Consider the following 26,271-nt stretch of genomic DNA (forward strand, 5'->3'; position numbering starts at 1 on the left):
TAATAGACAGGTAAGCACAATTCACGTAAAATTCAATATGAAGGATACTTTTTGTTCAGATATTTCCAATATATTGTTACAAGATGATACATTGACAAAAATATTCATTCAATGGAAAACCACTCATTTAGGTAATATTATGTAAGTGAGTGCTTTTTCTTACAATTATTAAAAATTAATAGGCATGTAAACATAACAATAAAAATATTACAAATGTTTTATTATGCATTTATCATATTATAGTGTATTATTGTTGCAATGAATAAAATGTTTCCTTTATTCACGATATTGTTTTCTTCAATTTATTTTTGTCCTCCTTTTCATTGTAAAAAAGTTGGTCACTTTAGCAGGGGTCCCCAAACTTTTTATACAGGGGGACCAGTTCACTGTCCCTCAGACCATTGGAGGGCTGCCACATACAGTTCTCCTCTCACTGACCACCAATGAAAGAGGTGCCCCTTCCGGAAGTGCGGGGGGGGGGGCGGATAAATGGCTTCAGGGGGCCACAGTTTGGGGACGCCTGCTTTAGGGTTTAATCCCTGGTCTGGGCACATGCAAGAATTAACCAATGAATGTATAAGTAGCAAGTAAAACAACAAATCTGTGTTTCTCTCTCCTTCTTCCTCTCTCTCTCTCTCAAATCAAAAAAATATATATATAGTAGTTAAATTGCATACACTTAATTGACTCATGACATAAACTTTTAAGCACTTATAGATTTCAGAGTTGGGTGTTGCCCATTTATAAGGCTGTGAGCTAATTTCAATATTTCAGAAAGCTTTATGGAAATCATATTTATCCATTTTAAGGATTTACAAATTAAAGTTCCTTTGTCTTTGGCTGGAATCATATCAACTCAGATCTTCCTTATTGATTAAATATTTTGCTATTACACGTTTTGATTTTAAAAAATAAAATAAAAATGAACTTACTAAATACATGCAGATTGGAAACGTTGAGCTCATGAAAGGAAAAGTAAATAAAGGGAGGGGGTTTTGGTTAAAAGGTTGATAGAGAATATTTTTATTTCTTTTTTTTTTTTAGAGAGAGTGAGGGACAGGGACAGACAGGAAGGGAGAGAGATGAAAAGCCTCAACTTCTGGTTGTGGCACTTTAGTTGTTACTGGATTACTTTCTCATATGTGTCTTGACCTGGGGGCCTCCAGCTGAGTCAGTGACCCCTTGCTCAAGCCAGTGACCTTGGGTTCAGGCCAGTGACCATGGGGTCATGTCTGTGATCCCAGTCTCAAGCCAGTGACCCCGCACTCAAGCTGGATGAGCCCACACTCAAACTGGTGACCTTGGGGTTTTGAACTTGGGTCCTCAGTGTCCCAGGTCTATTCACTGCACCATCACCTGATCAGGTGAGAAAATTTTTATTTCTTTATCCATTTACTAGGAGTTACTGTTTTTGGTTTTATTAAATAAGAACAATTTGTATTTTAGTGCTTAGTTCTTTTTTAAAAATTTTTTTTAATTCATTTTAGAGAGAGAGAGAGAGAGAGAGAAAGGGTGAGGAGCAGGAAGCATCAGCTCCCATATGTGCCTTGACCAGGCAAGCCGAGGGTTTTGAACCAGCGACCTCAGTGTTCCAGGTCGATGTTTTATCTGCTGCACCACCACAGGTCAAGTCCTTAGTTCTTAGTTGAGTAAATATATAAAAATTCCTCTCCCTTCCTGTTTGTGTGTCTGTCTCTCACTAAAAAATAAAATAAAAAGTCCAGGCTTGACCTGTGGTGGCGCAGTGGATAAAGCATCAACCTGGAACACTGAGGTTGCTGGTTCGAAGTGCCAGGCTTGCCTCGTCAAGGCACATATGGGAGTTGATGCTTCCTGCTCCTCCCCCCCACCCCATCTCTCTCTTCATTCCAAAATGAATAAATAAAATCTTTTAAAAAATAAAGAAAGAAAAAGAAAAATTCCACAATGACTACTATTGCTTGTGCCAGAAAGTCACACTTTTTCATTGAGTATTCTTCTAAGTTATTTGATTCTGTTTTGCTTTGATGGTTAATAACTTGTATTAACAATCAAAAACAGTATTAAAAATATTTCTGGACATCCGTTCTTTGCCACTATTTCCCCAACTTGTAGAACAGTTCTTGTTGTTCAATAAATGCTTGTTGAATGTAGTAACAAAATACTGTATGTCAATAGTATTTAAAGTTGAAGTAAATGTTAAGAAATAAAGAAATTAAAAGAATAATTATGCTTTGAGGCTTAGCAGCAGAGTTATTTATGTTAATTTTAAGATTTGAGAGATTATTAGCAATACAGGAAGCATAGCTAATATTGTATCTGTCCATTAAGGTGTGTTTCTTTGTTTTATTAGTTGATATTCAGCTTTCTCAAATGGGCAAAATTTTACCCTATAATCTTATTTTGATGTTTTAATTTTTTTATTTAAATTTTTTTGTTTTAAATTTTAAAATCTTTGTTTCTTTTTTATTTACTTATTCATTTTTTAGAGAGGAGAGGGAGAGACAGAGAGAGAGAGAGGAGAGACAGAGAGAGAAGGGGGGAGGAGCTGGAAGCATCAACTCCCATATGTGCCTTGACCAGGCAAGCCCAGGGTTTTGAACCGGCGACCTCAGCATTTCCAGGTTGATGCTTTATCCACTGCACCACCACAGGTCAGGCTTTTTTTTTTGTTTTAAATTTTAGTGAGAGGAGGGAAGGCAGAGAGATTCCCGCATGTATCCAGACCAGGATCCACCTGGCAAGCCCTCTAGAGGGCAGTGTTCTGCCCATCTGGGGCCTTGCTACTTTGCAACATGGAGCCATTTTTTTAGCACCTGAGGCAAAGGTCATGGAGCCATCAGTGCCCTAGGCTAGCTCGCTTGATCCAGTCTAGCCATGGCTGTAGGATGGGAAAAAAAAAGAGAGAAAGAAAGGGGAAGGGTGGAGAAGCACATGGTCGCCTCTCCTTGTACCCTGGCCGGGAATTGAACCCGGAACATCCACATGTGGGGCCAATGCTCTATCACTGAGTCAACCGGCTAGGGCCTATACTTGGTTACTGGATAAAATGATTTTAGATTTTAAGTAGTGGTATGAAGTATGTTGCAATAGCAAGGAAACTGCTGAGTGGCCAGAGTTAGAGAACCTTAGGCCTCTTCTCATTGGATTCCTACCATTTGTCTAGGAGTTGAAAGTTAAATTAGGATAGTTTATATCTTCATTACTTAGGAGTTTAAAATCCCCTAAAGAATTAAATCAGTCAAGGAAACAGATATATCTATTTGAGCTTGGTGTGTGTGTGTGTATAAACAATGCTGCTTGATGAGTGGGATTAAATTCTCATGTAGAGCCTGACCAGGTTGTGGTGCAGTGGATTGAGCATAGACCTGGGACGTGGAGGTATCCAGGTTTGAAATCCCCAGGTCACTGGCTTGAAGATGGGTTCATCTGGCTTGAGCACAGGGTCTCAAGCTTGAGCGTGGGATCATAGACATGACCCCGTGGTTACTGGCTTGAGCCCAAAGGTTGATGGCTTGAGCCTATATGGTCAGTAGTTTGAGCAAGGGATCACTGGCTTAGCTGGAGACCCCTAGTCAAGGCACATGTGAGAAAGCAATCAATGAACCAACTAAGTTGCCGCAAGTACAAGTTGTTGATGCTTTTCATCTCTCTCTTCCTGTCTCTCTCTCTCAAAACTAACTAAATAAATACATAAATTCTCATGTAGACTATCTTAGCAGGGATTCAAGAGAAAAGTATGGAGGATTATAAAATAGAAAATCTCTGGCCTTAGTCCAAACCCTAATATTTACTCAGCTCTCTCTATCTCACATTTAATAACCCAAGAGAGTTCCATTTGGAACACTTCAACAATACTTACAGAATGCCCACAGTGTTGCCCGTCACTGTTCTAAATGCCAAGCCTATACTAATGAACAATATACAAAGCCCTGTTCTTGTGGCACTTAATTTTTTTAATGAGGTAAGTAGAGAATAACAAATATATAAGTCAGGTAGTAAAGGATACTATGTAACAAATTACCCCACAATTTGCTGGCTTAAAACAATAACTTTATTGTTACAGATCTGTGAGTTGAAAAGGACTCATCTGCATGGTTCTCTTTTTTTTTAATTCAGTGAGAGGAGGGGAGGCAGAGAGACAGACTCTGGCATGGTCTAGGACTGGGATCTACCCAGCAAGCCCACTAGAGGGTGTTAGTCCGCCCATTTGGGGCAGTGCTCCGTTGCTCAGCAACTGAGCTCTTCTTAGTGCCTAAGGCAGAGGCCATGTAGCCATTCTCAGTGCCCAGGGCTCATTCCAGTTGAGCCTGGCTGCTCCTCTCCATGGTTCTTTAACTGGTCTTACTAGGGATCCCTCATTTACAAATGGGTCTGGAACACTTGACATGGCTCTCTCACACAACATGGTGGTTAGATGGTCCTGGTTATTGTTTGGGTGCTCAGCTGAAGCATCATTTTTCTTTAGCTTGGCCTCTCCTTGTGGCTTGGTCTTCTCACAGCATGGTGGCTGGGTTCCAAGAGATAGTGTTCCAAGTGTGCAAAGGCAGAAGCTGCAACTTTTTAAGGCCTGGTCTCAGAAATTATATAATCACTTCTATCACATTTTATTGGTCAAAACAGGTCACAGGGATGAAAAATAAACTCACCTTTTGTTGGATGTTGATGACAAGATCATATTGCAAAAGAGCATGTGTGGTGGGAAGATAATGTGGGGACCAGAATGATGTTGAAGCCATCTATGGAAACAGTCTATTACAGTGCTATTAAAAAATAAAAGATTAAGCAGGGTAATAGGGGAATAGTGCAAATGGGGGACAGAAAATACAGTATTCTGTAGGAGGTCAGGGAAGGCCTCCTTAAAGAGGCAGCATGAGAGAGTGAGCCATAAGAACTGTTGACTTCTTAGGCAGAATATTCCAGGCAGACAGAACAGGAAATACAGAAGTCCTATGGTAGAAGAATTCCTGGTGTGATCAAGGAGTCCAAGGAGGCAGTGTGACTGGAGTGGAGAGGGGTAGGGCATGGAGTCAGAGAGTAAGTGAGAAAAAGATTCTGTAGCCCAAGACAAAGGACTTTTTGGGTCTTCTGTGAGTGAGATGGGAATCTATTGGAAGATTCTGAGCAGAGTAGTTATTTGACTTAAATTATAGAAGAATCTCATTCTGAGAATCTCTGGCTACTATTTTGAGAACAGACTGTAAGAGGATAAGAGTAGAAATAGGAAGTTAAGTCAGTAGGCTAGTGCCATGTGATGATATGCTAAGTAGTGAGGTATGGTTGGGTTTTAAATATATTTCAAGGTGGGACTGACAGGATTTGCTGATGAGAGTGGATATGGGATGAGAAAGAGGGACCAAGGATGATTCTCAAAAGTTTTTGCCTTTGGTACTGGTAAAATTGGAATTTTCATTTACCAAGATGGGAAGACTGGGGGAGGAGAAGGGTGGAGGTGAGGGAGATGCAAGACTTGTATTTTTGGCCATGCTAAGAAGAATCTAAGAAAACACCTGAGGGAAAGAAAAGTTACTAAATGTTACTTCCTCATTGCAGGTGTGACGTTGAGTGCTTCAGATCTGGTCACTATGGTACGAGAACGAAAATGCATATTATGCAACATTGTGTACAGCTCAAAAAAGGTAATAAGAGAAGAGGGAGAATCTGAGGCTTTATGACTGGTCATTTTTTTCAGAGACATCATATGAAATTTATAGATGGGTAAAAGCTTTTATTGTTGTCTTATGTTTCTTTCTTAAACCATAGTCTCATTCCACTGGTTTCTTTCTCATTACTGCCTCATAAAGCCAGTAACTATATTAAACCTCTACCCAGAATTGGAGGATATTTGAGTAGATAATAAAAAGAGAGTTAGTAGCTACTTATAGAAAAAATAACCTTAAAAATTTAGGTTATTTGAGGTTATACTACTTTCTAATTAGCTAAGGATACAGCATTTTATGCACCTGCATTCTGTTTCTGCCTGTGCTTGTGAAAAGGGCAGCCTAGCTGAAATGGTGTTCATAATATCCTAGATGTCCACAAGGTGGAGATGTTGCACAAAGAAAAACAGACATTTTTAAAAAATAAAAGAATTTACCTGTGCCTTAGGGAAATTCACTGCAAGTTGTCTCACGTCTTGCTTTTTTTTTTTTTTTTTGGCCTTTATCTTTTTCTTTCAAAGTAGTGCTGCTAGCTTAAATTCGGAGGAATTTTTTCCTCTATGCTTTAAATGTGTTCTTTATTGTCAATGGAAATTCAGAGAACGGAGATTATTGTGAGCTCTCATGAAAGATGTTTGGGAGTAAGATGGTTTAAAAGAAAAACAGGAGATATTTTAGGTGAGAGAACATTGTATATGAAGATACAGAGGTAGAATGGCATATAACAATTCTAGGAGTCTAAGAAGGTTCATCTGATTGAAACAGTTTCGTTTTGGGAATAGTGGGACTGCAATTTAATTTGTAATTTAAGTGAAGACAGTTGATAAACAGTGTTGAAGCAAGACTGGGAAGTTTGATTATGATCCATTCAGTAGGCTGGGGTGAAGAATTTTTTTTCCTGTATAGGATGGAAAAGTCAGTTGAGATTTTAATATTATGTTTAATAATATACCTGCTGCCTTTTACAAAAGTTAAAAAAAAACCCCTGCTCTTCTAGTCTTAAAAAAACTTAGACCAGGGTTTATACAAATTTTCAATAAACAAAAATTCCTTACAGCTGTTTTCAGTTTGGAAGGACGGGAAATTGAGAAGGTCTGAGATGGATAGACAGACACTCAGAGGTGTGGACTCAGACATTGATAAGGTAGCAACCCTATCTTGTGATAGATCATAAGTCTTTTTGACATTTCTTCTACTCTAGTTTGAAACATGTTTTCATCTCTTCATACTTTTCCATGGATCATAAGTTAAATCAAGGGCTGGGATTATTCACTCCTGCCTTACTATAGGTCTTTAAGCAAGAGAATGTCATGACTTAAGTGTTATGATTAATGTGGTCTAAGAAATTAGCAGAATGGGTTAATGGGTAGATAGAACTCTGATATTTATTTTTAGATAAATCATGAACAACTTATGTTGAAGCCGTGCTCTCTCTAGTTTCCCAAACTGGTATAACCCTGATTTTTTCCAAATACATTGTAGAGGAGAAAGGGATCTTAGGATGACTTAAGTATGAGCTGTATACTACATCCCTGAATATGCTGGTGCTCATTAACTTATGATAAGACTAGGAGCCCTGAAGTTAAAAAAAAATTTTTTTAATATTGTTTTCCAGATTTATTCAACCATCAATTTCCCCCCCTTCTTCCACATCTTTTAAAAAACATAATACTGATTAATATAAAGGGGACTAAATGGAAACTTGGTAACTTGAGCAGGTGTACATTTGTAGATATTACTTTAATCCTGTGCCTGTGGGACTTTACCACTTATTTTGAGGCCTCAGTGGTGTCTCTATTTGCATTCATTTCTTAGAGCAAGGTCAGAGAGAATTTCATATGTAAATTTGTGAATGAAAAGATTTGGGAAATGTTTTAGCTAATCAAAAGTCACATTAAAATTAGTTTTGAATGATAACTTTTTTTCCCCCCTGAAGTGAGAAGTGGGGAGGCAGATCCCTACATGCGCCTGACTGAGATCCACCCAACTAGCCCACTAGGGGGCTATGCTCTGCCCATCTGGGTGTTGCTCTATTGCAACTGTAGCCATTCTAGTGCATGAGTCCGGGAGGCCATGGAGCCATCCTCAGCGCCCAGGCCAACTTTGCTCCAGTGGAGCCTTGGCTGCGGGAGGGCAAGAGAGAGATAGAAAGGAGAGGGGGAAGGGTGGAGAAGCAGATGGGCACTTCTCCTGTGTTCTCTGGCTGGGAATCAAACCTGGGACTTCACACACCGGGCCGATGCTCTACCACTGAGCCAATCAGCCAGGGCTTGAATGATAACATTTTTATAATTGAAATAAAATACAGAATTGGTTTTTATATCAGAGAATAACCCATTTCAGTGAACATTATTTTGGTCAGGGATGGTTTTATTGGAAGAAATAGAACCTACTAAAATTTAGCTAAAGAAAAGAGGATTTGGCATATGTAAATCTAATCCAAGGAAAAATGGAATAGTCAGTAGGGATTTGAGCAGGCACTGTATATTGTTCATGAAATTTTTTCATTCTATATTATCACTAACTCTACTCAGTTTTCTGTTCTAACTATTTATTCTAGTTAGTGGCCAATCAGTTGTATTTAGAAGGGGTCAAATGTCGAGCTGTCCCCTCCAAATGATTTGTAGAGATAAAATGATCATCTTCAGTAAAATTGTCATTTAAGGGAGTATTTTGAATCACAGCCCTGTTTGTCACACTGTAGTAGATAAATTGAATTAAGACTAGGTTGTTAGGTTTTTGAAGAATAAACTGTATATAATGAAAAATCTCAAGGCACTAGATGCTTGTAATGGAGCATGGTATTTGAAACATTGGCTTTGGTGTCAGATCTGCCAGGATTTGAGTCCTAGTTTGACCACTTGATTATATATGACTGAGAGGGCAAGATTGGGAATGTTTTCACATCCCTTCAGTGCCTAGCTCTGTACTTCATAACAAGCACTTGGTAAATGGTGAATAAATGGATTAGTTTCTCTGCAAGCTTGTGTCCTTATGAAGTTAATAATACTCCCTCAGCAGTGTTTTGCAGTTCAAGTGAGAAAATATTTGAGGCACTTAAGTACAGGGCACAGTTAATGGTTATATTCAACAGTTATAGAAGCCCTATTATTATATACATAAAAGCCATTCTCTAATTCTGGCATGCTGGCTATATATACTTTGCTATGACAAAGGGATAAACATTTACAGCTTTTTGAATTTTTTGAGGTATGTGCATATACATGTGCATGTTTTAAAGTGGAAGCTCTTCCCACAAATTTAATTTTCTTTCCATGAAGGGTGGGAAGGAGGGAGGGGAAAATCTAGTAAATTTTCAAACTTTTATTTAGAGCCAAACAAATCATTTGGGGGAAGCAGGCAGTGAAGATGAAGGCTTGATCGAGCTGCTGTGTTCAAAGTAGTTTTTAAAAACTATTGATTGGCTATAGAGAAGTTCTGTTTATATCCATAAGTTCTTTCTATAATCGATGTATCCATCTATTCAGTCAACAGACAGTAACAACTATATGCCAGGTCCTGGCCAAGACATATGAATATGAGTTGTAACTTACTTTTGAGAAATTCAGTCGAGTGGGGAAAGAGTCTGTAGAACAGTAGTCAAATAGTTGGGGAGTTATGTGATTTCAGAGTTGTTTCTTTTTTAAAATAAACTTTAGTAAATTCTTTATATTGGGATAGAATTTAACCTATATAACTTATGCTTAAAGCTTTTGCCTTCTAAAAACAATATACTTTCTAACCTTTTAATTATATAAGTCTTTCTTTAAAATTCCTTTATTTAAAAATGAAATATGTCAAGAACATAGCTAAAGAATTATTTAATAAGGAACTGATTACAGTATTGAATTGAGAAGAGTAACCACAGTGAACACTTTTGACATTAGAAGCTTGAGTCCCAGTTGTTGATTGAACAGGAACAGAGGAACTTTTTTTCTCCAGAGCAATCCCTCTTAGTTTAATCTGCTTTCTTTAATTTTGAAGGAGATGGACGAACACATGCGGAGCATGTTGCATCACAGAGAACTTGAGAACCTGAAGGGCAGGTATGGGAACGCCTGTCTTCCATAAACTTGTGAATGTGGGAAGATCTTAGTGCTGATGAGACCTGTGGGTTTATTTTATAATAATCCGTTATAAATGAATATTATCTTGTGGCATAGTGCTCTCTTTTAGAATTAATAACAAGTACAGTAGTTTTTTTATTTTGTCATTCAAAAAGAATAAATCTTTTGAGCATCTCAAATGTGTAGAGTTCAGAGCAGCTCTAGTAAGTAGATTACAATAAAGATATATTGGGACGAGCCAGTTCTCTTGTTAGCAAGCTTTGTTATTCCTATGTACCAGCCTTGCAACTGGGACATTTTATATTATTGCTTCAGAACTGTTACAAATTATTGCCTGCAATAAATCTTTAGTATTGCCAGAATAGTCTGAGAAATCCAAAGTTTTCTAACTAGTGCTGAATCTCATTAGTGTAAATAAAATCGAAGTACCAACTTTGAATCTTTAAGAATGAGTGTTTAGAAAGTCAGTTATATAGTTCTTTTGTACCCTAAAAACTGTCTTAACATCTTATTCAAGCTGGCCTTTTTCTAAGAAGTAGGGGGGGCATGTGGTTTGTAATTCAAAAGGTTAATTGCTTCTGGAGTCAGGGTTCAGGGAAGAAGTTTTATTGCTCCTAAGCCTCCTGGACACAGGATCCTGCCACGCATTTCAGATACTGCTTTGATCAGCTACAGTCCTTCTGACAAGTAGTCAATTGTCTGCCACTGCAGTCCTCCCAAAAAATGCTTAATTGCCTGGAACAACAACTGCTTAACTGCTTAAATTTGTTAGTCCCTAAGCCCATCAGTTAAGACTTAAGTGTTTACTATATATATATATTGTAGTTTATATATTTTTTTACAGAGACAGAAAGAGAGTCAGAGAGAGGGATAGACAGGGACAGACACACAGCAATGGAGGGAGATGAGAAGCATCAATCATCAGTTTTTCGTTGCGACACCTTAGTTGTTCATTGATTGCTTTCTCATATGTGCCTTGACCATGGGCCTTCAGCAGACTGAGTAACCCCTTGCTCAAGCCAGTGACCTTGGGTCCAAGCTAGTGAGCTTTGCTCAAACCAGATGAGCCCGCACTCAAGCTGGTGACCTCGGGGTCTCGAACCTGGGTCCTCCACATCCCAGTCCGACGCTCTATCCACTGTGCCACCGCCTGGTCAGGCTAACTACAATATTAACTAGTGTAATGCTGACAATTTGAACTCAAGAGTTTCCCTATCACTTTGACTATATTTGGAATATCTTAATTACTTAATCCCATTTCCACCAGACTTCCTTCTGGAATTCACCTTATTCTGGGCTATTTACCTGTCACCTGACTATATATTATAGGCTACCACAAATGAGGCCAGTAAATGTAGCCATTTCATTTCAAGGCTAAAGCCTGTTGTATTCAAAGATCACTAATCAGCCTTTTAAAACATTTAAAAACAAAATTTGGTTACTTAAGTTACATGTTCATAATCCATACAGAATCATAAAAAGTAAAAAAAAGTAGAAATCATCTTAACCTCCACCCACTAGCCCCAACTTTTACTCCCCTCGTAGGGGAAACTCAGCAGTTTGGTGTATGATCCTATTCAAACCTCTTTGTGTGTATATACATTGATTTATATTTAGCTGTACATACACATTTTGTCTCTCTAAGGGAACTGAACCACAAGCTACATATGTATTGTTCTGTAACTTGTTTTTTTCTCCTTTCATCTTTCAACTTAACTGTGCAGAGGAGATTTTGTTTACCATTTTCAGCTTTTTGGAGCATAGTCCAATAATTAAAGAGAAAGCATTAGAAGTCTCTGTGCTGACAATATAAATGTCAGTGTTAACACCCAAACTTGTTTTATTAAGAATAAAACACTTTAGTACTTATTTACTCATTTTTTTAGATGCAGTATTACTAGGTTTTTCTATGGTTTTCTGGTCTGTAACAAATTATTAGGAAGAAGGCAAGCAGGTAGCAAGAAGGAACAGCTGACAAAAGTATAAAAAATAAAAAGTCTCAAATCATTTACTTACTTGGAGCATTTACTGTATGACAAACTGTCATTCGTTTATACCATAGGGACAAATAGTTATCAGTTATTATTATTTTTTCTTTCTGTTAACAGTTTGTGATTTTTTTTTCCCTCTGGATTTCATGTTTAAATATTGGCTTTCTGTTGTTAAAGCTTTTTATTTCATTATTTGTATCACTATAATTTTTGGTTGAGATATGGTTAAAAATGTAAAAAGAGAATATTTTTTAGGTTTTGAATGCCAACTTGATTGAAAAGTAAATGATTTGTCTTATTTGGTTCACAATTGTGGACATTGGGAGCATTTCCTTATTTTTCCTTAATATACTTGTTCAGATGTGTGGCCTTTAAGTAGTTTCTACAGACAGATGCTATTAAAAAGTCACAAACCTTTATTTATGAACCAGCTGTTGTGTTATAGTTAAAGCAAGCTGAATAAAGAAAAGCTTATAGATAGAATATCTCAAGGCTTTGTCTTTCACACATGAGAGGAAATTGTGTGGTAACAGGATGAAGCTAATTTGGGCCCTCCTTTGTATGTCCTGAGGAAAATTTTTGCCTTTATTAGTCAAGAAGTAAAGCAAAAAGAAAAAAAGAAGTAAAGCAGTACTTTTTCCCAACAATTACTTAATATATTTGTACAAAGTAGTATTTTTACTGGTCATTGATAAAGAACTGAAAAGTGTCATCATTAAGGTATTACTTAATTTGCTGTTAACTTTTTACAATGTGCTTTCCAAACACCATCTGTGGAAGTATGAATGCATATTGTATGTAAAATAAGCTTATCTCCAGACACAGATACTTTCAATTTTCAGGAGATGTGGTTGACTTACCCTATTCTTTCCTTAGATAAATATGGATTCTCTTTTTGAAATTTCTTGTAAAGCTTACCTCTCTCTTTTATTTTTGTATTCCCCCCCCCCAAGTGAGAAGTGGGGGAAAGGGCAGACAAACTCCCACATGCACCCAACCAGGATCCACTTGGCATGCCCACCAGGGGGCGATGCTCTGCCCATCTGGGGCATTGCTCCGCTGCGACCAGAGCCATTCTAGCGCCTGAGGCTGAGGCCATGGAGCCACCCTCAGCGTCCGGGCCAACTTTGCTCCAATGGAGCCTTGGCTGCAGGAGGGGAAGAGAGAGACAGAGAGGAAGGAGAGGGGAAGGAGTGGAGAAGCAGATGGGCGCTTCTCCTGTATGCCCTGGCCGGGAATCGAACCCGGGACTCCTGCACGCCAGGCCAACGCTCTACCACTGAGCCAGCCGGCCAGGGCCTTCAGTGTTAACTTTTATGCTGCTGACCCCCTGCTGAAGCCAACCACCTGTGGACTTAAGCCAGAGACCACGGGTATTATGTCTATGATCTTGTGCTCAAGTTGGTGAGCCCGCGCTCAAGCTGGTGACCTTGAGGTTTCAAACCTGGGTCCTCAGTGTCCCAAGCTGATTCTCTATTCACTGTGCCACTGCCTGGTCAGGCTAGCCCTAAAAAATTGGAGAAAGTTGAAGATTATTCTTCTTTCTGTTTATAAATGTAGTAGAAAACTCTCAGTGAAAATACTGAATTAAAGTTCCTGGAGGATTAGAAGGAATTACAATATTGATATTCAGGGTAATCAGGTAATGATATTTTCTTTTTTGTGACAGAGACAGAAACAGAGAGAGGGATAGATAGGGACACACAGACAAGAAGGGAGAGAGATGAGAAGCATCAGTTTTTCATTGCGGCATCTTAGTTGTTCATTGATTGCTTTCTCATATGTGCCTTGATGGGGTAGTGGTGGCTACAGCAGAGTGAGTGACCCTTTGCTCAAGCCAGTGACCTTGGGCTTTCAAGCCAGTGACTATGGGGTCATGTCTATGATCCCACACTCAAGCTGGTGAGCCCATGCTCAAGCTGGATAAGCCTGGCGACCTCGTGTTTTGAACCTGGGTCCTCTGCATCCCAGTCTGATGCTCTCTCTATCCACTGCACCATTGTCTGGTCAGGCAGGTAATGATATTTTCTGAGAACCTGTTTAGGACTCATTAACATGAATCTTTTTTTTTTTTCTTTTTCCAAGTGAGAGGAGGGGAGATAGACAGATCCCTGCATGGGCCCTGACCAGGATTCACCTGGCAGCCCCATTTGGGGCCACACTCTCAACGAAGCTATTTTTAGTGCCTGAGGCAGAGGCTCCATGAAGCCATCCTCAGCTCCTCGGTCTAGTGCGCTCAAACCAATTGAGCCATGGCTGTGGGAGAGTAAGTGGGGAGGGAGGGGTGGAGAAGCAAATGGTTGCTACTCATGTGTGCCCTGACCGGGAATCGAACCCAGGACATATACACACCAGGCTGATGATCTACCACTAAGCCAACTGGCCAGGGCTCATTAAAATGAATCTTAAGGCCCTGGCCGGTTGGCTCAGCGGTAGAGCGTCGGCCTGGCGTGCAGGGGACCCAGGTTTGATTCCCAGCCAGGGCACATAGGAGAAGTGCCCATTTGCTTCTCTACCCCCCCCTCTCTGTCTTTCTCTTCCCCTCCCGCAGCCAAGGCTCCATTGGAGCAAAGATGGCCCGGGCGCTGGGGATGGCTCCTTGGCCTTGGCCTCTGCCCCAGGTGCTAGAGTGGCTCTGGTCGCGGCAGAGCGACACCCTAGAGGGGCAGAGCATTGCCCCCTGGTGGGCAGAGCGTTGCCCCTGGTGGACGTGCCGGGTGGATCCCGGTCGGGCGCATGCGGGAGTCTGTCTGACTGTCTCTCCCCGTTTCCAGCTTCAGAAAAATACAAAAAAAGAATCTTAATGTCAAAGACCAATATTTTATCCAGAGCATTCAAAGGTATAAAGTCTAAAAACTTTATGAGTGCTTGCTTTGGCAGCACATATACACAAAATATAATATTTATGAATTTTCCTCTTTTTTTCCTGAGGTGTCAACCACTATTCTTACAAAGTAAAAAATATTGAGTTTTTTTTTTGTGTTTTTTTTTTTTAAATTTGGGCATACTGAGCATTTTTTGTTTATATTTAGTCACCCTAGACAACTGTATAACCATGTACTTAGTATGGAGCCTGGAATTTAGTAGTGGCTCAATAAGTTTTTTTCTTTAGTTGTTTTTTTAAATGAATGTTCAGGTGATCTGTAACTTGTAAATGAAATACTCAGTTTTGAAGGTCTCTTGGTTAATTGATAGGAATTCTGCCATGTCTTGATAGATATATGTGAGGGGAAGATGGAATAGTGTTTGTGTGTCTGTGTCTGTTTTATCAAAGACAGCATGTCTTCTGTGTTGTTATTTTTTTATAGATTGGCATAAGAAGTGCAGAAGTATCACTTGTATAACTCTAAGACAAATGATGAGAGTTAAGCCAATTTGGACTATGGAGTGGATATTACTGTCCCTTCATTATACCAGTGGTCATGGTGTTCAGATGTTTCTCATCAATGACCACATAGACAGCTGACCCAATCAAGAGATTTCAGGATGCTAATAAAAAAAGCAGTTAAATTATTCACCTATACTTGACTAGGTGGTGGCGTGATGGATAGACCTGGGATGCTGGAGACCTAGGTTCGAAACTCCAAGGTCATCAGCTTGAGTGCAGGGTTGCTGGCTTGAGCCCAAAGGTTGCTGATTTGAGAAAAGGGTCAGTATGAGAAAGCAATCAGTGAACAACTACAATGCTACAACTACGAGTTGATTTTTTTGTTTTGTTTGTGGCAGAGATAGAGAGAGTCAGGGAGAGGAACAGACAGACAGGAAAGGAGAGAGATGAGAAACATCAATTCTTCGTTGCGGTTCCTTAGTTGTTCATTGATTGCTTTCTCATATGTGCCTTGACCGGGGGGGGGGGGGGGGGGGGGGGGGGGAACGGGACCGCAGACAGAGTGACCCCTTGCTGGAGCCAGCGACCTTGGGCTCAGTCTTGTTCAAACCAGATGAACCCGCACTCAAGCTGGCGACCTCGGGGTCTCGAACCTAGGTCCTCCACATCCCAGTCCGACTCTCTATCCACTGCGCCACCACCTGGCCAGCCCGAGTTGATTCTTCTCATCTCCCTCCCTGTCTGTCCACCTCTCTCTCTCTTCCTTTTTCTCTCTTTCTTTATCCCCTTAGCTAAAAAATAAGAGAAAAAATTTAAAAAATTACTCATCTACTTCAGCTTCTTAACCTGGCCAAGGGTGAGATTTACCGTTAAGTGTGCAAAGTAAAAGGAAAAAAAGTCTGCTGATTGAATTTTCTTAACTAAGAATCTGGTTTTGCTTTTCTCTAAACTGTAGCATTTTCTGAAACTTGAGAAAAACCATTTGCCTAGCACAGCTGTTGACTTCCTACAACTGAAATGCTTTCCATTCCCTTTAAAATAAGCCCTTCTGATACAGACCGTAGATCACATGTCTCATTCAGACCAAAAGAGTTTGCTGAGACTACTCTGATCAGTTGCCTTGGGTCCGGAATCTTCACATTCCAGGCCCCGCTCCAGCTGTTCCGATTTAGTTACCTGGTTGGGATTGGCTATGCTGCCTACTCTTTTCTCCACCCCTTAATTTTCACTGGTAGAAAGTTCTTGAGCCAGAGATTAAATGTAAGCGCTGTCACCAGGCTTTCTGAGTGCAGTTGGCACCATGGGTGTGCTCCAGAGCAATTTCTTTTGCTCTGAGCCCCCTGCCCTGCCTCCCCTTTCACCATGAAGATTTTAAGTACAGCAATTCAAGAAGATTTCTCCTCCTAAATGACATTATTCCAAAGTGTTTTGCCTCTTGATTGCTGGAAAAGAATCTTAAATTCATTTCAAAAGAATTTATGAACAAGTGTATTAAAAGGGATGAAAGGACCATTGAAATTGACTAGCATTAATTTTCCTCTGTGCCAAAGTGTGCAGTGTCTTTCAAAGGAAACTAAAACAGATCTGGTGAGTGTGCCATGCCGGTGGGGAGAATTGAATGTCCTTCATCTCCCTCTTTCCCTAGGGACAGTAGTCATGAGTGCCGGGTGTGCGGGGTCACAGAAGTGGGTCTTTCTGCATATGCAAAGCACATTTCTGGCCAGTCGCACAAAGATAACGTTGATGCCCAGGAAAGAGAAGACGATGGAAAAGGAGAAGAAGAGGAAGAAGATTATTTTGACAAGGAACTCGTTCAGTTAATAAAACAAAGGAAAGAACAAAGTCGGTGAGTAGTGATTTTGATTTTTTTAAAAGAACTTATCTGAAACTGTACAGTAGAGGATACATTTTCCATTCTCGTACTTGTCAGCCTACAGCATTCAACTGTATCTTAGTTATAAAGTTTAGCTTGACATTACTGTCTTAAGCGTAAAAGGGAAATGGAATGCTTTTTTTGAACTACTGTATTATCTCCTTTAGTGTTGTTTCTTCATAAAAGCTAGCTATTACTGCTACATATTTGGAATTTTTTACTAGGACTGTTTTTATTAGTTCCAAAGTTTTAGGATACTAATAAATTGTTTTTATTTGATATCCAAATTTTAGAGGAAAGATTTTAGTATATAAGTTTTGTATGAATATTTTATATAGTATTCTTATTGCATCCCTTAGGAAAAAATGTTTTGCCTAATTGAATTAACATGCTGCTTTTACCAAATTTGATTTATCCTTTCATTATTAAGTACTTCTGTAAATATTCATTGAATTAATTTATATTTCAGCAGTATAAATTTTCCTGTATATTGTACTGCATAATCTCTTAACTACATATATAATTCACATATTAGGCTGTTTGTTGTATTTTAACCTTGCTGATTTGTGGTATAAAGACTTTAATGAAGCAGAAATTTTCAGATATGAATAAAAGAGATAGAACCAGTTAATGAAGTGGGGTAATTTTGCAAATCCTAGGACATGATGAGAAACATTTCAAATTCTGAAATCAAGTTTTAAAGATACTTCTTGAATACTTGTTATATGTGGTCTGCACTTCATTTTTAGTTAGAGGTTTGAATTTAAAAAGAAAGTAAATTATACTCTACATGCTAAAAGTAATTTGAACAAGTCATTTAAGGAGACTTAGTTCTAAAATGTCAGTGGCAACTTGGTTCTTAAATTGTTCAGTCTTTCAAGTGATATTCTCTATACTTTCAATATAGCTGTAGTTTACACTTGTTTTAAGGTGTTGGAGCCTCTAGGAGACAAGCTTCTGATTTTTGTTATTATACTCTTGTACCATTTTTAGCTTATCTGTGGCAATGATTAAACATTAAGTTAGAGGGTAAAGCTCAATGAAGTCCTATTATAGTTAACTGTTCTTTGAGAATTCTAATGTGCTTTTTGGTAACCTATTTATAAAGACATCTACTGATTTCTCTTTTTTTTTTCCTTCATGAGATTTTTAGATTGTTCTTTCTGGGCTATGGGTTTAGCTGCATGCTATTGTCCCCTTGATCTAGCCATTTCACAATGATTGAGGAATTCTACTTTGTAACTGATTCATTGCCCAGTTCTCCTCTTATTTCTAGATCGTGTTAGTGTAGTTGAGTCAGTGACTTCCTTGGATGTCAAAAGTTGCATACTGGCCCTGGCCGGTTGGCTCAGCGGTAGAGCGTCGGCCTAGCGTGCAGAGGACCCGGGTTCGATTCCCGGCCAGGGCACACAGGAGAAGCGCCCATTTGCTTCTCCACCCCTCCGCCGCGCCTTCCTCTCTGTCTCTCTCTTCCCCTCCCGCAGCCAAGGCTCCATTGGAGCAAAGATGGCCCGGGCGCTGGGGATGGCTCTGTGGCCTCTGCCTCAGGCGCTAGAGTGGCTCTGGTCACAACATGGTGACGCCCAGGATGGGCAGAGCATCGCCCCTGGTGGGCAGAGCATCGCCCCATGGTGGGCGTGCCGGGTGGATCCCGGTTGGGCACATGCGGGAGTCTGTCTGACTGTCTCTCCCCGTTTCCAGCTTAAGAAAAATTAAAAAAAAAAAAAAAAAAAAAAAGTTGCATACTGCTTAGAAGCAAAAGATAAAAGCAATTTGGCTAATGGTGGTATAATTATCCCACAAGTGTATGTAATGACACTTGTCTCCTATTTAGAAATGGTTGTAATTCATAATAAAAAGTGGATGTCTGAAGTTTTAGGTAAATTAACTTAATTTCATCTTGTGAGAAAGGAAGAAATTTAAATTTGTGTCCAAAATCTTATAGAAATTAGAAGCTTTTTTGCCTGACCAGGCGGTGACACAGTGGATAGAGTGTCGGACTGTGACGTGGAGGACCCAAGTTCGAGACCCTGAGGTCGCCAGCTTGAGCCCAAGGTCACTGGCTTGAGCAAGGGATTACTCAGTCTGCTGTAGCCTCTGGTCAAGGCACACATGAGAAAGCAATCAATGAATAGCTAAGGTGCCACAACAAAGAATTGATGCTTCTCATCTCTCTCCCTTCCTGTCTGACTGTTCCTATCTGTCCCTGTCTCTGACTCTCTCTGTCTCTGTCACCAAAAAAAAAAAAAAAAAAAAATTAGAAACTTTTTTTTTCTTTTTAAGTGAGATAGAGAGTTAGATAGACAGGAATAGACAGGAACACAACTTTTTGTTGTGACACCTTAGTTGTCCATTAATTGCTTTCTCATATGTGCCTTGGCTGGGGGGCTCTAGCCAAGCCAGTGACCCCTTGCTCAAGCCAGAGACCTTGGGATCATGTTTATGATCCCACGCTCAATCCAGTGACCTCACACTCAAGCTGGTGAGCCTGCCCTCAAGCCAGGTGAGCCTGCACTCAAGCTAGTGACCTCAGGGTTTCCAACCTCAGTGTCCCAGGCCGATACTCTTATCAATTGGACCACCACCTGGTCAGGCAACATTAGAAGCTTTTGGAGCAGGGGTTGGGAACCTATGACTCATGAGCCAGTTATGGCTATTTTGATGGCTGCATCTGGCTCGCAGAAAATCTTTAATAATAAAAAAAAAAATGTTAAAAATATAAAACATTCTCATGTATTACAATCCATTCATTTCCTACCACTCATGTTCATGGTTGTGGGTGGCTGGAGCCAATCACAGCTGTCCTCCGGGACAACACCAAATTTTTATTGGATAATGTGTAACATACACAGGTTGTTGTATGCCTCTCACAGAATTGCATTTTTTTGTTGTTGTTGTTTTTTTTTTGTTTTGTTGTTGTTTTTTTTGTTTTTGTATTTTTCTGAAGCTGGAAACGGGGAGAGACAGTCAGACAGACTCCCGCATGCGCCCAACCGGGATCCACCCGGCACGCCCACCAGGGGCGATGCTCTGCCCACCAGGGGGCGATGCTCTGCCCCTCCGGGGCGTCACTCTGCCGCGACCAGAGCCACTCTAGTGCCTGGGGCAGAGGCCAAGGAGCCATCCCCAGCGCCCGGGCCATCTTTTGCTCCAATGGAGCCTTGGCTGCGGGAGGGGAAGAGAGAGACAGAGAGGAAGGGGGGGGGCGGGGGTGGAAAAGCAAATGGGCGCTTCTCCTATGTGCCCTGGCCGGGAATCGAACCTGGGTCCCCCGCACGCCAGGCCGACGCTCTACCACTGAGCCAACCGGCCAGGGCCCAGAATTGCATTTTAAAATATGTGGCATTCATGGCTCTCTCAGCCAAAAGTTTCCCGACCCCTGTTTTAGAGCCAATCAAAGTCAATATTGAGTTTAAGATTTAAGTCAAGTTCAGAGGACGGAACCCAATTAACAGAAACTTTGTTTAGAGATTTTCATTCTGTCAAGGCCTAGTGTATGTAGACTTTAGAGTCAGACTGCCAAGGTCCAAATCTCTGCCATACCACTTATATCTGCGGTATTCTAGGCAAGTTATTTAATTTCTCTAATCCTCAGTTTCTTCAGCTAAAAAGTAGAAATAATAAGTATACTTGTGGCTCTTGCCAGTTGGTTCAGTGGTAGAGTGTCAGCCCAGTGTGTGAATATCTCAGGTTCATTTCCTGATCAGGGCACATAGGAGAAATTACCACATGCTTTTCTACCCTTATCCCTCCTTCTTCTCTCTCTCTATCTCTTTCTCCCCCTTCTGCAGCCATGGCTCAATTGGTTCAAGTGCATTGGCTCTGGGTGCTGAGATGGCTCCATGGAGCCTTGCCTCAGGCACTAAAAATAGCTCGGTTATGAGCATGACCCCAGATGGGCAGAGCTTTGGCTTCAGATGGGGTTGCTGGGTGAATGCTGGTCGGGGCACATGCCTGTCTATCTCCCCTCTTACTTGGAAAAGAAGGGGGGAAAAAGAATACTTGCTTTAGAACTGTGAAAATTAAATGAGATAATCTATATAAAGGGCTTAGTATTAAATGCCTGATGATTAGTAGGTACTCAATAATTTTATCTAGTATTACTCAATTTTTTTGAGCAACTACCATATGCTGAGTACTGCTAGGCATGTAGGAAGTTTGTAGAGGTAAATAGTTTTACACACAGTCCTATGATGTTTATTTAAATTTATTCACATTTCTGTGGGCTCTTTGTTTAACATGAGTAGTTCAAACAGCTGTAGCTTCTTTATAAAAACCTCTAGCACAGGGAGCTCCTTATAGCACTTATTGTGGGTTCTGCTTATTTGTTTTGTGCTATTTTACTCCTGTCTGTACCTTATTTTCTCAGCTAGGTTGCAAGCCCTTCAGGAACAGGAACAATGCATACAAGTTTTCATTCACCACTAACAGTTATTTGTGCATATTTATCAAGTTATGTGTGCTTGATAAAGTGTTTGTGAAAGTGATTATGCATAGTAAAGTCTTACCATTTAAAGCAGGGTTAGAAATTGGGTTTTCAGAAAGAACCAACAACTGGAGAAAGCACAATATTAAGAACAGCTGAACTTAATTGTATTAACTGATAAATAACCATAGCCACAAAATATAATTGTTTTTATTTTCAAAAAGCTGTGTAATATAAAAATAATTAAAGGATGATAGACCAGGACAGGATTTTATAACATGCCAAGAAAAGCAGGAGCAAGAAAAGGAGCATAGTATAAATGTGTCCATTTTTTTATATTTCTGGGGTGATAGGAGAAACCAGGTATTTTTCATTTCTAAATTGAAAAATTGTAAATATAAGTTTACACTGCTCACCAAAATTAGAGGATTGTGCAGCTACTCCAGTACTTTCTAAAGCCTTTTGTAGAGTGCATTTTCACCAATGAAATAAAAGCTGGTTTTGCATCTCACTTGCATAATCAAACCACTTTCTTTGACTTGTTTACTTTTCTAATGTTCTTGTTTAATTAAAAAAAATCAAATGCTTTTTTTTATCACTTCATGTTCATTTTGAAGAATCCCCTAGTTTTTGTGAGCAGTATAATATTGGTTAAAGATATGAAAGCAACCACTATTAGAAATAAAAACGGACTCGATTACATATTCTAAGTAACGGGAAAGAGGTTGAGGGGAAGTTTGGTGGATTATGCCTTTAAAGGAAGTATAAGAATTTCTTTAAATCAGTAATAGAAAACTTTTTCTTCCAGACCAGATGAACCTTCCAAAAGCAGCCAAGAAATAAACTCTGATGACAGGCGACTTCAACGGCGACGAGAAGACAGAATCCCTTACCAAGACAGAGAGGGCTACAGTCAGCCAGCATGGCATCATCGAGGACCTCCTCAGCGGGACTGGAAATGGGAGAAAGATGGCTTTAGTAATAGCAGAAAAAACAGCTTTGCACATTCTCTGAGGAACAGTGGTGGACCTAGAGGGTGTTCCGGGTGGCATAAGGGTGTTGGCAAAGGCTCCTCAGTTTGGTTTCATAACCATAGCAATTCTGGAGGTGGATGGCATTCAAATAATGGAACAGTAGATTGGAATCACAATGGTACAGGAAGGAATTCCAGCTGGCATTCTGAAGGAACAGGTGGCTTTTCCAGTTGGCATATGAACAGCAGTAACGGAAACTGGAAATCCAATGTACGTGGTACAAATAGTTGGAATTATAATAGCCCTGGGGACAAATTTCAACCAGGCAGAAACAGAAATTCTAACTGTCAAATGGAAAAGATGACTATGGTTTGGAACAAGAAATCTAAGTCAAACAAATACAATCAAGAGAGATACACTTGGCAGCGGCAAGAAAATGACAAAGTTGGTACAGTCGCCACATATAAAGGCCCTTCTGAAGGATTTACAAGTGATACATTTTCTTCACAAGGCTTACTTGACTTCAATTTTGAGCAGCCAGAAAGCCAAACCACTAAACAGACAGACAACGTACCTTCCAAAATTGGTGGGAAGAACAGCAACGTAGCAAGGGAGAAGCTCCGTCGCTGGACTCCTTACCCTTCCCAGAAGACTTTGGATTTACAGTCAGGTATGAAAGAAGTCACTGGTAACAAGTCAGAAATGATAGATAAGCCTTTCTTTGATTTTACCTTAATCACAGGAACACAAAAGCCCCAAATTGATGAAACAAATAATTCCCCAGCACTGAAAACACAAAAAGAACCACACATAGGATCAAGAGATCACAAAGCCACTTCTGACTGTACTGCTTCATATGAGGCGGTGAGAGAATGCCCCATTACAGAAAAACCTGAACAAGCGCATAACTTAAATAAGATACCATCATTAAAACCCCCACTTCTTCCAACTCCAGTCAATAAATCAGTCCCTCAAAAGCAAAATTCAAAGAATCCTTCAAAAAACACCAAAGCGAATTCTTTTTATTCTGGAGAACATTCAAATTCATTGAACAAATCCATGGAGGAAGACAGTCATGGTTCTTACAGGTCTAAGTTGCAAAGTTCATGTCCTCATTTTTTAAAAGGGAACAAAAGTAGATTTGGCACTCAAAGGGAACCTGATGAAAATGTAAGTGATACATTACAAAAAGCCAGAGAAGTGCTAGTGTTTCATGAGTCACTGCAAAATCCACTTCTTAGCACTTCTAAAAGAACCAAGAACTATGCCAAAGCAAATAGGAATGTGGAAGAGTCTGAAAAAGGATGTTTGAAGATTGAGTTTCAAGTGCACTCATTAGAAGATGAAAGTGATGGAGAGATATCAGATGTGGAAAAGCATGGAACAAAAATTGGAATCCTGGGTTCTGCTCCTACAGAAGCTTTATCAAGCAGCTCGCACAATGCTGATGAGAAAGAGGGAGATGACCAAAACCTGAAAACATCTAGAAAGCTATCCTCTTCCCCATGTAATACAGTAGTTCATGAGAAAGAATCCGAGTTACAGATGACATCTGCAACCAGTCCACACTCTGCTTTACTGCTAGACCTGAAAACCTCTCTAGATGATGTACAGGTTGATGACTCTGTTAAATCTCATGTATCTTATGAAACAGAAGACTTTGAGAGTACGAGCTTGGATGCAGAGCTTCAAAAGGGTGATATAGCTCAGCCGTCAGGCCCTCTCCTGCCTGAACTCAGCAAGCTTGGCTTTCCTGCCTCGCTCCAAAGAGATCTCACCCGGCACATTAGTTTGAAGAGCAAAACGGGAGCAAACCTTCCTGAGCCAAACCTCAATAGTGCTCGCCGCATTCGCAATATTAGTGGTCATCGAAAGAGTGAAACAGAAAAGGAATCTGGGCTCAAGCCAACCCTTCGGCAGATTCTAAATGCATCTCGGAGAAATGTCAACTGGGAACAGGTCATTCATCAAGTAACTAAGAAAAAGCAGGAGCTAGGCAAAGGCTTACCCAGGTATGTGTCTTTTTTTAGGATCCATTTCTCTTTCTTTTAAGTTTACTTGGTCAAGAGAACTCTTGTTACATTCAATTAAATGTTTGCAAAAAAATATGTGTTGTACATGTCTGGTTTAAATATCAAAGAGTAACTGCTGCTCTATAACAAATGGAATAAAGTGTTTCCTAGCAGGAAATTCAGGTTAAAAAGAAGTGCACTACTGAGAAATGAAATGGGGAATGTAGGAAATAAAACAAACATCAGAAATCTAGCATTTTGGTTTTAGAGACCAGAAGTGACAGCATAAAAAATATGTAAGTCTGTATCTTATCTGTAGATCTTAATTGAGTGGTACAACTTTTAAATACAACTGTTCTCATTACCTTTTACTTAGAACCTCTGGATAGTTACTCTTCTGTATTTACTCTGGGCATTATTTTGCCCTCTTTTTCATATCTTGTGAGTGTTATTGAAATTATAAAGTTCTTTGTATAGTGTCTGGCACTTGTGAATGCTTTAATAGACATTTGGGTTCTTTTGGTTTGTTGGCTATTAAAATTCTACTTATTGGTTTTTGAGCCCATATTAAATAAAACCTTCCATTTTTACTCTCTCAAATGTATTCTCATAGCTGTATACTAATCTCTAATTCAGTACTGATCTCTACTTTTGACGTACTTCTAGGTATGTCTTGCTTTACAATACTTATACTATGGTTGTTTGTGCCTGTAAAGCTCTCAGGCCCTGAGCCCCTTGAGGGCAGAGACCGTCTTTTTATATTTGTAACCTTAGTGCCTAACAGTCTGGTACTTTAAGTGGTGTTCCCATCTCTCAACCATGTTTGACATATGATTTTTTTCTTTCTTTCTTTCTTAAGGTTTGGCATAGAAATGGTGCCTCTAGTTCAAAATGAACAAGAAGTCTTAGATTTGGATGGGGAGCCTGACCTGCACAGTCTAGAAGGATTCCAATGGGAAGATATTTCCATTTCTTCATCCCCTGGGTTGGCAAGGAAGCGGAGCCTTTCCGAGAGCAGCGTGGTCGTGGACAGGGCTCCGTCTGTGTATAGCTTCTTCAGTGAGGAAGGCACAGGCAAAGAAAATGAGCCCCAGCAGATTTTTTCATCTTGTAACTCATTGAGGGCTACACAGAGTCAAAAAGCACCCGTGGGCTTTAAGCAGGAAGTGACACCTCTGGCTGCCTCCCTAAGAACAGCTGAAAGGGCCGAAAATGTTGCTACTCGAAGGCAACATAGTGCACAATTATCCTCTGACTGTACATTATCTTTGATGCATTTGGCAAAAGACCTGAACAGCCAGGAGAATTTCACACCTTCAGAGAATCAGAACGCCCAGGAGAGTAATGGAGAAGGAAACTCTTTATCCTCAAATGTGTCCTTGGCTCTTGCAACCTCCAGTTTGGCAGATGCAGGCACAGATAGTAGCTGCACCTCTGGTGCTGAACAAAATGACAGTCAGAGCACCAGAAAGAAACGAAGAGCCACTGGAGTGAGTATGATTTCCTGTGCCTTCTGTAGAATATTTTATGTGGTGACTTGGATGTTACAAGAAATATTTAACTGTTTAATTTTTCTTGGGTGTCTAGGATTGTGGTTCTTTTTACTCTGGAATAAAAGACTTGAGTGGTTCTTACTCTTACTTTCAGATTATTCTAAGATTTCTTTCACTGAGTAATTCTACTAAGTTAGATGTAATTGAATATGAATGTACAGTACTAGGAAAATATGAAGTCATCTCTAAAATTAGTCATCAAGCCATTTTTTGTATCACCTGACAAGGAATAAGCCACATCTTCAGCTGTAACTTTATCTGTTTTCATGATGCATTCTGTACTGCTGCTGAAGAAAGGCATGCTAGTGTTGCCTTTAGAAGGCATGTAGGCTTGTTGGATCCAGGGGTTTTAGGCTCAACACTAATTAAGGTCATTTTAATACTAGTAGGGTGCATCTATGTGAGCAT

The 26,271-nt window shown here is 39.9% G+C and overlaps 1 protein-coding gene across 5 annotated transcripts in view; it reads left to right on the forward strand.

Moving 5' to 3' along the window:
- The window catches only part of ZNF106 (zinc finger protein 106), a 70,021-nt gene that overhangs the window by 16,281 nt on the left and 27,469 nt on the right, over positions 1-26,271 (forward strand). For 2 of the 5 annotated variants that reach the window (XM_066342875.1, XM_066342876.1), the window contains exons 2-6: positions 5,533-5,618; positions 9,624-9,685; positions 16,671-16,871; positions 22,133-24,310; positions 25,170-25,800. In XM_066342875.1, the coding sequence (XP_066198972.1) occupies positions 5,565-5,618; positions 9,624-9,685; positions 16,671-16,871; positions 22,133-24,310; positions 25,170-25,800 (3,126 nt within the window). In that variant the 5' untranslated portion in view covers positions 5,533-5,564. Of the gene's footprint in view, positions 1-5,532; positions 5,619-9,620; positions 9,686-16,670; positions 16,872-22,132; positions 24,311-25,169; positions 25,801-26,271 lie in introns of those variants that run through there. The other 3 variants (XM_066342877.1, XM_066342878.1, XM_066342879.1) reach the window with 3 other exon arrangements.

Source organism: Saccopteryx leptura, chromosome 6 (assembly GCF_036850995.1).
Source record: "Saccopteryx leptura isolate mSacLep1 chromosome 6, mSacLep1_pri_phased_curated, whole genome shotgun sequence".
NCBI classification, from domain to species: domain Eukaryota; kingdom Metazoa; phylum Chordata; class Mammalia; order Chiroptera; family Emballonuridae; genus Saccopteryx; species Saccopteryx leptura.